Source organism: Phymastichus coffea, unplaced genomic scaffold (assembly GCF_024137745.1).
Source record: "Phymastichus coffea isolate CEN01 unplaced genomic scaffold, Cenicafe_Pcof_1.1 PCOF00265, whole genome shotgun sequence".
In the NCBI taxonomy this organism is placed as follows: domain Eukaryota; kingdom Metazoa; phylum Arthropoda; class Insecta; order Hymenoptera; family Eulophidae; genus Phymastichus; species Phymastichus coffea.
Window position 1 is genome coordinate 8,440 of NW_026707076.1, and position 14,020 is coordinate 22,459.

General features: G+C 33.1%; 3 protein-coding genes across 5 annotated transcripts; 2 read left to right on the forward strand and 1 right to left on the reverse strand.

The window, feature by feature from the left end:
- The first annotated feature begins 6,299 nt into the window (after window positions 1-6,299).
- On the forward strand, window positions 6,300-8,257 carry LOC131674607 (small ribosomal subunit protein mS29). Its single transcript, XM_058953377.1, has 7 exons — window positions 6,300-6,438; window positions 6,506-6,707; window positions 6,789-7,106; window positions 7,186-7,278; window positions 7,368-7,504; window positions 7,564-7,911; window positions 8,004-8,257. Exons 2-7 carry the CDS (start codon window positions 6,692-6,694, stop codon window positions 8,238-8,240), a joined length of 1,149 nt encoding a protein of 382 aa, XP_058809360.1. The 5' UTR covers window positions 6,300-6,438; window positions 6,506-6,691; the 3' UTR covers window positions 8,241-8,257.
- Window positions 8,258-8,340: 83 nt separating this feature from the next.
- On the reverse strand, window positions 8,341-10,314 carry LOC131674606 (sequestosome-1). Its single transcript, XM_058953376.1, has 3 exons — window positions 9,888-10,314; window positions 8,801-9,789; window positions 8,341-8,718 (listed from the first exon to the last, which is right to left on the reverse strand). The coding sequence occupies exons 1-3, from the start codon at window positions 10,069-10,071 to the stop codon at window positions 8,494-8,496; spliced, it is 1,398 nt and encodes a 465-aa protein (XP_058809359.1). The 5' UTR covers window positions 10,072-10,314; the 3' UTR covers window positions 8,341-8,493.
- A 162-nt stretch (window positions 10,315-10,476) lies between these two features.
- On the forward strand, window positions 10,477-13,748 carry LOC131674605 (WD repeat-containing protein CG11141). Of its 3 annotated transcripts, XM_058953374.1 has the most exons (10): window positions 10,480-11,254; window positions 11,333-11,488; window positions 11,565-11,696; window positions 11,789-11,949; window positions 12,026-12,161; window positions 12,235-12,538; window positions 12,598-12,754; window positions 12,828-13,164; window positions 13,240-13,570; window positions 13,646-13,748. In XM_058953374.1, exons 1-10 carry the CDS (start codon window positions 11,030-11,032, stop codon window positions 13,711-13,713), a joined length of 2,007 nt encoding a protein of 668 aa, XP_058809357.1. In that variant the 5' UTR covers window positions 10,480-11,029; the 3' UTR covers window positions 13,714-13,748. The 3 variants fall into 3 exon arrangements, with proteins under 3 accessions (XP_058809358.1, XP_058809357.1, XP_058809356.1); XM_058953375.1 differs by having other exon boundaries at window positions 10,477-11,254; window positions 12,235-12,301; window positions 12,828-13,570; XM_058953373.1 differs by having other exon boundaries at window positions 10,481-11,254; window positions 12,828-13,570.
- Window positions 13,749-14,020: the final 272 nt, after the last annotated feature.

Below are 14,020 nucleotides of genomic sequence, written 5' to 3' on the forward strand. Positions count from 1 at the left end.
TCGGCGGAAAAAATCGAAAAAACCGGCAAAAAAGAGGAAAAAAGCGATGAAAATCCTGGAAAAAACTCTATATATACATCGCGCGCGGGGGGGGGGGGGGGGTAGCCGAAGAAAAATCGCATCGAAAAACGAAAAAAAAAAAAAGAAAAATCCATTTTTCTCGAAAAAAACGACCGAAAAAAGCGGTTTTTTACCTCGAAAAACGGCTTTAAAGGCGAAAATACACCGAAAAAAAGCACAAAAATCGAATTTCACCGAAAAACGCGCAAGTAAACCCTTGTAGGAGGGTTATTGGGTTATTGGGTTATTTTGCCTGATTTGTTCATTGGCCTAAAGGGTTATGATTTGCGACTAACACAACAAGTTACATAAGTCAGACGTGTCAAAATCCATGCGAATTGCTTTTCTGAAACTCCAAAAATGTCAAAGTCCATGCGCATTGCTTTAGTAAAGTTCAAAAAAATATAGTAATAATGGCATTCGACAAAAAGATGAAAAAAGTGAAAAATCTTGAATTTTCGTCAAATTTACGAAAAATATGAAAAATCATGAAATTTCGTGAAAATGACGAAAAAAGTAAAAAATCATGAAATTTCGAAAAAAATAAGCAAAAAAGTGAAAAAATGTGAAAAATCTTGAAATTTCGACAAAATTACGAAAAATGTGAAAAATCTGGATATTGCGACAAAATGATGAAAAATGATGAAAAAACTAAAAAATGTGAAAAATCGGGAAAATTCGACGAAATGATTAAAAAAGTGAAAAATGTGAAAAATCTGGTAATTTCGAAAAAATGATGAAAAATGTGAAAAAAGTGAAAAATCTTGAAATTTTGACAAATTTACGAAAAAAGTGAAAAATCATGAAATTTCGACAAAATGATAAAAAATGTGAAAAATCTTGAAATTTTAACAAAATGATAAAAAATGTGAAAAATCTTGGAATTTCGACAAAATTACGAAAAATGTGAATAATCTGGATATTGCGACAAAATAATGAAAAAACTAAAAGATCTGGAAAATTCGACGAAATGATGAAAAAAGTGAAAAATGTGAAAAATCATGAAATTTCGACGAAAAGATGAAAAAGGATGAAAAAAGTGGAAATTTCGACAAAATGATAAAAAATGAGAAAAAATTTTTTTCATCATCATTTTTCATATTTTGTCGAAATTTCAAAATTTTTCACTTTTTTCATCATTTTATCGAAATTTCAAGATTTTTCACATTAATCACTTTCTTCATTTTTCATCTTTTTGTCGAAATTTTAAGAATTTTCACATTTTTCGTAATTTTGTCGAAATTTCAAGATTTTTTACGTTTTTCGTAATTTCGTGGAAATTTCAAGATTTTTTACATTTATCGTAAATGTGACGAAATTTCAAGATTTTTCACATTTTTACTTTTTTCATCATTATTTACCTTTTTGACGCAATTTCAAGATTTTACACTTTTTTTGTTAATTTGATGAAATTTCAAGATTTTTCACATTTTTCATCTTTTTTTCGAAATTTCATAATTTTTCACTTTTTTCATTATTTTTTATAATTTTGTTGAAATTTCAAGATTTTTTACTTTTTTTAGTAAGGTTCAAAAAAATATATTAGCAATAATGGCATTTGGACAAAACGACCTAAAAAGCGAAAAATCATAAGACATCCAATAATTTACGAAAAAAAGTGAAAAATCTTGAAACTTCGACGAAATGATGAATAATGATGAAAAATGTGAAAAATCTTGAAATTTCGACAAAACGATGAAAAATGAGAAACAAGTGAAAAATCTTGATATTTCGAGAAAATGATGAAAAGTGAAAAATCATGAAATTTCGTGAAAATGACAAAAAAAGTGAAAAATCTTGAAATTTCATCAAATTTACGAAAAATGTGAAAAATCTTGAAATTTCGACAAAATTACGAAAAAAGTAAAAAATCTTGAATTTCCGACAAAATGATGAAAAAAGTGAAAAATCATGAAATATCGACAAAATGATGAAAAATGATGACAAAAGTGAAAAATGTGAAAAATCTGGAAATTTCATCAAATTTACGAAAAATTGATAATTCATGAAATTTCGACAAAATGTTGAAAAATGTGAAAAATCTTGAAATTTCGACCAAATTACGAAAAATATGAAAAATCTGGAAATTTCATCAAATTTACGAAAAATGTGAAAAATCTTGAAATTACGAAAAATGTGAAAAATCATGAAATATCGACAAAATGATGAAAAATGATGACAAAATTGAAAAATCTGGAAATTTCGACGAATTGATGAAAAATGAGAAATAAGTGAAAAATCTTGAAATTTCGTCAATATTAAGAAAAATGTGAAAAATCTTGAAATTTCGACGAAATGATGAAAAAAGATGAAAAAAGTAAAAAATTTGAAAAATCTGGAAATTTCGACCCAATGAAAAATGAGAAAAAAATGAAAAATCTTGCTATTTCGACGAAATGATGAAAAATGATGAAAACGGTAAAAAAGTTTGAAAATATGGATATTTCGATAAAATAATGAAAAATGTTTGGGTGAGATTCCAAAAATGTCTAAGTCCATGCGCATGGCTTTTGTGAGGTTCAAAAAATGTCAAAGTCCATGCGCATTCTATATTCTGTTCTACGTTTGAATAGTTGCCACGAATTGAAACGAATTAAAAAATGAGTTCTAACGAAAAAAATTTAAGAACGCCGACCTCCGGGGGTTGATCGGAAGGGTGGAAAATCGAGTTTCAGAGATCGCAACGGATAAGAGCTTTTTTCACGGGGAAAGAGTCGTTAATCGAAAAAAAGTCAATCCGTGCAGCCCCCCTGAATATTGGCCTGCTATACAAGGGTACCCTTGAAAATTCGAAAATCGGATAATTAGGGGATGAAGTGCCAAATTCCTCAAAGAAGTCAATGCGGATTGCTTTTTATTTATTATAAACTAATAACCTCCAATGAACGGTGGAAGTGAAAATTAGTCCGTGCAGCCTATCTGAATACTGGCCTGCTATACAAGGGTACCCTTGGAAAATCGAAAATCGGATAATTAGGGGGTGAAGAGACACTTTTCTCGAAAAAAAAAAAAGGCCATGCGTATTGCTCCCGATTTATTATAAACTAATAACCTCAAACGAACGGTGAAAATGAACATTAGTTTTACAAATTTCTTTGTAGCCGAATACTACTCCCCACTTGGTCCCGTGTCGTTTTCGCGCTTTTGTAAATATATATTAATTGCTTATGATGGAGGATTCGATTATGTGTTTGGATTTCAAAATCTGCCATTATTGGAGTTACATCTTGAATCTGTATTTTGAGTTCTGGATGCAGTAGAAGATGCTCAGAAGAAAGAAATATCGAATCATTTATTATAGAAGATATCAAATTTTTTTTCCAAAAAGAAGATAACCTTGACGCGTACTTACCTAAGATTAACCATATAAATCAATAATTTTATACAAACTTTTCCTGAGATACATAAATAATTATTGACGTCGTTTAATTTTTTTTTTTTGAGCGTGTAGTTCTATCATTGGCCCATTCAAATATAGATTTACCATGGTGGTTTTGTAGAAGAACTGTTGTTGATGTCTGTTCGCTACAACTGATGTTTTGTCAATAGATTACGGTACTGTAGTGAATGTACCGAATGAATCAATTGCCAGATACCTATCGAGTGCTGTATCTGTAAAACCACTGTCTTTTACTTTGTATTTTTTAATATTTCACCACTCGATTCAGAGAAAAAGTAAATCAAAAGTAGTTTTTATAAAGAAAAAATTAGTAAAGAAAGATTTTGTTAGTGTTTGCAAAGAATGGCCGAAAGATACTATCGAGTTTATAAAAAGACTTAGATGAAAGTTCAAGGAAATAATATCTTGAAATTTTAACACATTCTAATATAGTAAATAGAATTTTATGTTTGATAGTAAATAGAGATTTATGTTTGATTATAGATAAGAAAAACTTATCTTTAACAAAATTTCTACTTGGAAGCAATATAGGAGTTGAATGGAATGGTGATATTATTATACAGTAACATATTGAGAAAATATATTATTTATATTATGTTTTATAGTACTTATGCAGGCTATAAAAAATTCCAAACTTATTGAAGACCTTTATAATTTGTTACTTTAATAACTAATATTAAAAAACCAAAGTAGGTATAACGTTACTTTTAACGTTTAGTTTATAATCATAAGTATGTATGTGGTGTCCTCGTATTCATAACCTAAATATATATATATATATATATAAATGGGCAATCACTTTCTTCCAGCAATAATGTCAGTATTAATCAATCCACTAATTCCGAAAGTGATAATCATTTTCCAAAAGCTTCTAAAAGTATAGGAATTTTAAAGAAAGTAAAAATACAAGGTGATTTATCTCCAACTATTTTTATTTCTAGAACATGGACAAATGAAATCGTTTCTTTTATTACTAATTTCGTGGAAAACTTGTATACATATATTGAATTATTTAATGGAGTGTTCAAGGATGAATGCTAATTCATCGTTCTGACAAGAAAAAATATAATGTTTTAGGTAAACACGTTCAAAAAATATCTATCACATGCATAATCTTAATTTTTGTAACAAAATTTACATATATTTTCTTTTAATCTAGGAGCCATAAAGAATTATAAAATACAAAAGACAATGATATTTTGTTTAGATAGTATAGAAGCTTCTGAAGTAAATAAATTGCTCGTGGCTAATGGTGTGAAGATTGTATTGGTTTATGATGAAATGAAAATTCCTTGTATGGACCTTTTAATACTGTCGTTCTTAATAAAATTTTTATACAGCTATATTTGTAGTTTAGTCATTTTTATGCAGACTGCTAATTCATACTTTAAAGGCAATTTCGATATTTTGATAGTAAGACATTGGTATGTCTAATAAGACATTTATATACAATTGTGACTAACTCTCGTAATGTTTCTTGAGCTAGTTAGCATTCTTTATCAATGGTGCCAGCATGGTCTTGTTCTCGAAGAATTGGAATTTCAAAATTTTGCCTAAATTCCTGTGAAACAAGTTTTACAATAAATTTTATATGCAAAACGTGTCAATGAAAATGCTTTACCATTGAGCTGTATCCAATAATCCTGCATTAACAAAATAAACTAGAGAGAAATATTTTAATAAATTATTCTGCATAGGAGTTCCACTCGATAAAACTCTAGTTTTAGACTTTGAAAAACACTAATGCGTATGAAGTGCGTTTTTAAGCATAGGCTAATGTTTCGGTTTAACTAACATTAAAAAAAAATGCATATTACTCGATCGTCGATCTTTAAGCTTTCCTGCTCTGTCACCTTCGGAGGTATGTAAACAACAAGAGCATTGAGTTCGTCTGGATCACAAAGAGGAGCCTCCTAAGTCCTAGGACGAGCAAAGTGTAAACCAAGAGTTAACCTAGAATGATCATAGCCAGGGATTAGAATTTTAAATGGTTTACCGAGCCATTTTCTATCTCTGTCTTTCCACGATAGAATAAAAAATAAGAATAATAAATTAACATCTTCCGTACAACCAAGAATGCAGATAAATTTACATGTTGTGATATTGGATTTTGAACAGTATTAATATATTCTATAATTCTATAATATTCTAAAAGAAAAATCAAATATTAAATAACGTTTTTATTTTTAATATTATTCCAGCAAATTATTTTTATTAATAGCTCAATTAGTCAAATCACTTACTTACGTATAATGAATTTTTATTTTCGATTGCCTTGAATTTTAAATTGATGTGATATATATCAACAAGTGAAACGTAAACGGTACGACTATAGAAAAAGAACTTTTTGATTGAATGATCGGATTCTGACTAAGCCATACTCTCAACGCCACCAACAGCATACCACCGCAAAAATTAATGTAATTAAAAATGGTTTTTAATAAAAATTCTGAAAATTCGTTTTTTATATTTGTCTGAGGGGTGATAAAAAAACGAACAAATATAAATCGAAAGAAAAAAATAATATTATTCGATTAGCATGCCCAAAAACTGCATTCAGTCAAATCTTCGTGCAAAGAAAGCAAATTATTTAAGTGTCAATAGTGTGTTAGTATTTTTAATTTCTCGGTAACCGATAGAAGGGAAAATATTTTAAAGCGCTAATTGTAAATAGCAATGAAAGATCTTGGTGTTGATAATTTTTTTTTTAATTATTTTTAATTTTAAGTGTTAATTCAATAGAGCTCACGGATATACCGCGCAGCGTCCAAGTGATGCGCATGACCAACACCACGATAAAGTCTCGGACACGTAAAAACGACGCAGTCACATTCGGAGTCAGATACTGAGTTGATTCAGCAGAAGTAGTTCCGTTATCGTCCGTTTAATAATAATAATGCATGTGTTCAGTGAATAAATTTATCTTTCTTCGCTTAAACGTGGATCGATTATTTCTGCTTCAATACTCATCCTCGATCGTAATTTCCGACATATATATATATATATATATATTTACTTATTTATTTGTTTATTTATATTATATAGAGGCGGCAGAGTCGCATCTGAAGAAGAGAAAGTCGGCCGAATCTCGTCTCGATCTCGTTGGTCGGAATCACGAGCTGAATAAACGTAACACGACGTACAGGATCTAACCCCTGTGGATATAATGTTATTAAATATCAAAGTGGTGACTTCTTTATAAATGAGAATATTGTAGCTAACCGACCAAGAATGACGCTGTTCAGAAGTGAGTCGAGATGATTGCGTTCCATTCGAAAAATTATAAACGTCAATAAATTTGTAACACGCTTGATTTGACAACTTCCAGGTAGAATAATAAAATTATTTAAATTGAGAAATTTAAGTACTGCCCCTCAAGCAGTTCGAGTTCAAGAAGAATTAACTCAAACGTTTAAAACTACCGAAAACAATCCTGTTAATCATGATGAACGACATTTGGGCAAATTTTACACTATCCCATCGGGTCAACTTAAAACTATTTTTTCTCATGGTTTAACGAATGAATATAAAAAAATAATAACAACTTTCACCGAAGCGTGCCTTATGGTGAGAAAACCAGCACTTGACATATTTGAATGCTTAGCGCAAACCAATTATAAGAAACCTGTAAATAAATATGTCATATGTATCCTTGACGTAAAACTTTCAAAAAACATTTCAAATATAATTTAATTGCATACGGTAGACCTTAACTAATTGATTAGATGGTGGTTATGGATGTGGCAAATCGTCGACTCTGCTCCATGTTATACATCATGGTTACTGTTCGAATAAGATAATTGTACATATACCTTGGGGTAAGTTTTACGCATAGAAAAGATGGATATCGATAAATCTTGTTAGATAATTAAATTCTTATTACTGATATTTATCGTATTTTTTTTAGCCACTCATTGGTACCTAGGACCTAAAGAAGTTGCAAATTCGACAACTAAAGATGGTCTCGTAGATTTACCTATCGACGCAGCAGCATGGCTGGTTAATTTTAAAAAACAGAATGCTGACGTACTCGCTCGAACGGATGTAAGTTTGAAATTTAATTCTATGACTTGAAAATTTCATCATAGTTTTTTAATTTGTAGTTAAAATTATCAAAATCATACGAATGGAGTCCTGAAGATACTTCTCTGAAAAATTCACCCTTATTGGACACGATTGGACTTGGAATTGAAAGAATCAAGTATGCCTGCGATATCGTTGATGCTTTAATGACTGAACTCAAGGAAGCTTGTATCGCTGGAAAATGCAAAGTCTTAGTGGCAATTGATGGTTTCAATGCTTTGTTTGCCGATACCACGAGAGTAAAAGATGAACAGAAACAAATGGTTCCGTCTGCTAGGATATCTTTGACGCGATCATTTCTCAATATTACCAAGTCCGATTGGTGCAATGGTGAAGTCGTAGTTGTGGTTGACGAAAAGGCTACTGAGGTATCTCGGTTGAACTCGGTTGAGTTATCGCTCGATAATTTTGATGCTACTTTTAGAATATGATTAAACTTTTGTAATTCTTTGTTACGTAGGAAAGGCGTAATTCTCATTTACCTCGGTACTTATTATCGGAAAAAGGATTTGAACACATGGATCCCTTCCTACCGATTGCGGTTGAAAACTACTCTCGAGATGAATTTGATACAGTCATTGAGTATTACAAAAACAGAAAGTGGATTAGAGAACTCACGGCAGATGGGCATAAAGAATTGAAAGTAATCTCCGGTGCTAATCCTCGAAAACTTATGAATTATTGTAAACACTTATAAGTAAGTCACTGTCGGTATAAATTTAACGTCGTGTAAAACAACGTTATGTGGTCTCGCATTCTTTTCGATACGTGCGACTTTTTGTAAATGAAAAATTCAATTTTGCTTTGAAACGTTTTATTTATTCTTTGATAAATACATAAATCACACGAGTCACATATGTTTCTGATGAAACTCTGAATTACAATATATAATCCACCACCTATAAATTGTATTTAAATAACATTCTATACATAAACGATGCGAATGTGTCTCATTTGTTCTTGGGATTAACAGGTTGCAAGATATCCAATACTTTGCCAATATCACCATTTTTCAAAACTAGAAGTTGAGTGAGCCAGCCACCTTCGTTGGTAAATCCCATTTGAATCATGGCATCTACAGCACTCTGTATCTTGGGGTCCGAGTGCCACACGCTATCAAAAATTGTGGGCAAAGACGGATACATGGACAATGCTTCCGGCGTTTCTTGAATAGTCTTTTGCGGACATTGTTAACAATAGTTGTTACGATTTAGTGTTTAATTGGATCATCCCGAGTTATGAAAAGAAGTAACTTACCGCGTTCGATGTAGCGTTAGTAGCAGCTACATTGAAGACAGGAATGTCACTCTTGTCGAGCAAGGTCCAGTCATCTTTAGGGTTTACAGAAGTAGAAGCACATTCGTAAGCAGTAAATGTTGCGAGGCCTTCTTGAGTTGATTGATTATGCTGCATGCTATGAAGAGTGTTTTCCTCGTGAGGAGCCGTTGGATTCGAATTAGCAACAACGTTAGTGTTATTATTTACAGTTTCTTGTTTTACATCTGAGAGGTTAACTACGCCTGGTTGACCAATGGCTGCAACTTCTTTGGTTGCTACGAATTTTTCCTGTGGCTTGGGCTCAGCCTTAACTCGTATTTCAGCAGGTTTCTCTTCGGTTGAAGGTGATAAGTTGCTAGAAGTGCTTGGATGTGGTGAATAACCGCTTGACTTATTATTCTTTTGTTTCTTAAACTCCTCGGCAGCAGGGCATTCCTCTGGCAAATATGCCCAGTCATTAAGATATGTTGTCAAAGTATTCAGCCATGATGGTACCTGGTTGTGATGATAGCTTTGTCCACCGCTATGTCTCCTGTGTTTGTGCGAGTGTTTCTTGCAATCTTCCTCTGTAGAGCCAGTCACAACCTTGACATCAATGGGGCGAAACAGACACTTACCCTTGTGCAATTTTCTTTGCTGAGGTGTAGGGAAACGAATCATGCAATGTTCTGGATGGGAGCCTTTTGCTTCGCACTCGGTGCACAGATCATAGTCTACGCATCTCAAGCATTTATAGCCAAAACCAAAGATATCTTTGTCGCAACCATCGCAAACTATGCCAACGTGCTTCTCTTTATTGGCCGGTACTGTATATGTTGTACCACTGTCTGCTTGGAATGCCGGTTTAGCGTCTTCGTATTCGGAATGTAAAGCAACGTACAATTTGTGAATTGGATCGTTTTTCATTTCCGTCAATGCTATTTGCAATTCTTCGCAACTCGATATCATGATATCGTCATCTTCGGAATCTGCAAGAAAAAAAAAAGTGAGAAACCAACTATGAATTACGTTTGTATTCTTCGTTCTGGCAAAGTGAAAAATACGTGGTTATCGTCGTTTACCTTACCTTTCCAAGTGACGGAAAATCGCCGTCCTCGAAGCTCCGGAAAAATTGTTTGCAACTTCTCGCACAGGTAGGTGTAGTTAGTGACGACAACGGGATCCATTACAAAACGTCGAATTTCAGGCTTCCTCTCCCTATCGACACTATCACGCGTCAAAAAAACTTTGAATTTTATAACTTCAGCCATTGTGGACGCCAAGAACGAACAAAGTTTTCCTGAAGGAGAAAAACTATTAGCTTAAAAAATCCTCGCGAGTCACAAGTGTCTCAGCTAATACGAGGTCAAAGCACTGATGTATAAATCGTGTTTAATATTCTACAACTGGTCGATCTCCAATGTTAAGGCTTCCGTGGGCTGTCTACTTTATACGAGGCAGAAGCACTGACGCATCGATATTTGAAAAAAGGGAAAAAGTGTGCTTTAATTATATTTACGCGTCATTTAATGACAGTCGTGTATATGAGAGCACACTAGCGACCTCTAATGCTATTTATATAACCTACAGTATAGGCATGCGTAATACATTGACTATCTCTCTCTCTTTCTGTGTGTGATGCGTGTATGGGTGTGTAATATATATATATAGTTATGCTGTGTCGTACAAACCCTGCGGTATGTGAATTTTTCATGCGCGGCAAAAAAAAATGTAATTCGTTATATATCTGAACAATGCGATTTGGCGGCTTATATATAGGCTGTCCCTTCAAAATTATTTACTTCGCTCTTTTTTTAATTGTGCAATAATTGTCGTCGTTATAGATGATCGGCCTTTTATTATCTACGCGATTGATTCATCGATCATGTATTATCGAGATATTTTCAAATGAAAATTGATATCGAAGTAGAGTTCCTTATATTGCTGGTGCAATTTAGTAAAGTACAACTAAGTTGATTACAGGATTTATAGGAAAGAAAGTTTTCTAGAGTATTTGACTTAACCTCAAACCGCGACGTAATGTTCTGTCACGCGTATAAAATGCTTCGACGATAAAGCAATATGTATGTTAAACAATCACAGATCAATTTTTTCATCACGCTAAACTCGAATATGCTAAAATAATAACTAATCAATAATCTATTGGATTGATCCTAAAATGAGAGAATTGATTACATTTAATGGAAAGAGCAAACAAAGTTTTTAACCATGACTAGTCCTATGTGCCAGGATAGTGGACCATTTCGAGAATGGGCTCCATTATCAGCTTTGATGCAAAAGATGCCTACGAAAATACAAGTAGGCCTCTTTGGTCAAGATGTAAATTTTACTTGCCTGGATGCCGTAGATGAGTTTCTTGCAATTGGCACAAACCATGGTTTTGTTTACTGGTATAATAGAAAAACTGAAGAACTAGAAACTTTGGGGTGTCCGGTAAGAATAAAAAGAATATTCATATATTTTCTAACTTGCGATTAGAGTTTTGTCGATTACTTCCCGCTTTTGTTTCAGAATCCCAATGGTAATATAACCTGTATTAAAGTTGTATCGACAGTGGACTTTATGTTAGCTGCAGGTACTGATCTAGGTGATGTAATTATTTTTCAAGTTCCGAAGCAAGTATCTAATGTTATACCTGAAGCATTGAAGCCCAAAAAGAAGAAACAGGTCGTTAGCTTTTCTATTTGTAACGTAGTATCGTGATGCGATAGCAGACTTGATGGTATTCGTTGAAATGTTATAGGTAGAAAGATTTAATATTAAAGGACTGCATCAAAATAATGCGATGGCTTTGGAGTGGTCCAAAAATGGTATGAAACTTTTTAGCGGTGATAAAAGTGGATTGGTTGTGATAACTGAAATAGATTTTTACTTGGTTAGTAAGACTAGATGTTACATCGATATAAGCGAGATGTTACTAATGATGCGATCGGCAATCCACTTACCTTTTTCATGTTATTGTCGCAGCATTTGTCCAAGTCAACTGAACTTCTGAATGAACAGTATTCTGTGGTGCAATTGAGTTATCAGAGTGGATTACTATTAGTATCTACGTTATTTCGTACTATTATTGTTGATACACGTCGGGATAATCAAGTAAAACAAATTGGACAAACTGAAAGAAAAGTGTATGTGACCTTTGATTAAATTATGAAATTTTAAATAATTCTAACTGAATACTAAAAGATGTTGCATGTTTTTTAGGCTTGGTAAATTCGGAGCTGTTTTTACAAAAAAAAATATTTTAAGTCAAGAACCAGTGATTTATGCTAGTCGACCGGGACTACGGATTTGGCAAGCAGACAAAAATGGAAATGTATTGAAAACATTGATATTAAAGGTGAATAACAATGAAACAGATGATATAATTAACAACCTTTGCGATTTCTTTACGCAATTATTTTTACACTCAGGATGCAGCGAAAAACGTTCATAACGTGGTCCAGTTGTTAAACCCAGCGCATGGCGATACTAGAATAAGTACTCGGAAAGATCCGTCTTTTAATATTATAATACCTTTGTCTGACGATTTATTAGTTTCGTATAATGAAAATGTAATATATATCGTAAATCCGAATATGATTATGATAACGTCAGTAATATCAGATCTTCGTAGAGTAACGGATGTCGCGTGTACGGAAGACGAAATATTTATTCTTGAAAACGAAAGAAATGTTTTACGGGTAGCGTGTTACCCGGATAGTAATTTTATTAATGGTAAGATACAATAATTTTTTATTGATGCAGTTAACGATATATGACATTTTGTTCCGAAGAAAATGAATTTAAAGACCAACCTACGCTACTAGCGGATTTGAGTAACCCAATAACTCAAGGACTTTTAGAATGGACATCAAAGTTCAAAATAAGGCCAATCGTCCCTGCCATACCATTTGATAAACTAATGCCGACCGAATTGCTACAGTCAACGAGGTACAACTCAACAATTTATTTTCATGCTACCCGTCGTCGTTGCTTATAGAAATAATGACAAAACTGTTTGCAGTATTTTGCCGTCAGTTATCATTGGTACAGATAACACTTCGATAATCAATGCTGAGGAGGCCTTAGAAATCCCGCCCATATTTCCCTTGCAGTTAGATACAAACCTTACGACGTCGATTGATTTCATAAAAAAGAGGGAAAACAACACGATCGACGAAAAAAAGTTGGACGAGCGCAAGAAGATTTTTCAAAAAATTGCCGAGCAAGAATTCGAGGATATCGTGTTTGTGCCACAAAAGAATGGCCGAAAATCTCGGAAAAAAGTGTCAAAACCAAATTACTTGCCGTTAAACGAAAATACTCGTAAAAGCCCATCGAATTCGACAATGAATTATTGTGTAAATGGTGATATGTACGAATCAAATCGATCCCTTGACTACTGTCATAACAATCCCGACGATTTACTTTCACAGTCTCAACAAGACATGGAAACTATTCAAAAAGCCGTTCAAGATAAAGAACAACGCTTATCAACTTACTTGCGGTTAGACTTGTCCGAGTACATGGACAAAAGTATTACCTCGAGTAATAATTATTTATTCGAGAGTGAAAATGATCTCACGTTAACGTCGACTACTTGCGAAAATTCCAAAGAGCACAATAACCCTCCGTATCGTGAAACAACTGAGGAGTGCAAAACGACAATATCGGAGAAAATAGAAGTTAGTGAACAAGCTCATGGGCATATGAGACACGAAGGATCTGATTCAGCTGATAAAAAGTTACTCGAAAGTAATTTTAACGGTACGTTATCTTTTGTAAAACATTAACGAGCAATTTTTTTTAATTCCTAACATAAATAATTTGATCATATTTTAGTTTTATCCAAAGAATTTATAAAATCAACGACAAGTCAAGAAACTGACGACTGGATATTACTCGGTTGAAGAATGTTATTTCAAATTTGCAAATAAAATTAAAGAAAATTAAGTCCTTGCACTTGTATAGATCGATTTGCCAGGAAAAATTTGGTAAACACCCCCGAATATTCTTCCCTTCAACTTTTCATGATAAAATTCACATGTACAAGAAGAGGAGAGGCTACTCCTTGAAATTTTTCAAATCAGTCACTAAAAAAACTATATAGAAGTGGCGCTTCACCCTGCGGTGTTCTTTCAACGACGGTGGCGACGCTGCGTCGCTGTAGCATACAAACGAACTCAACTCACGCACACGGACAATCCCACACAAGCT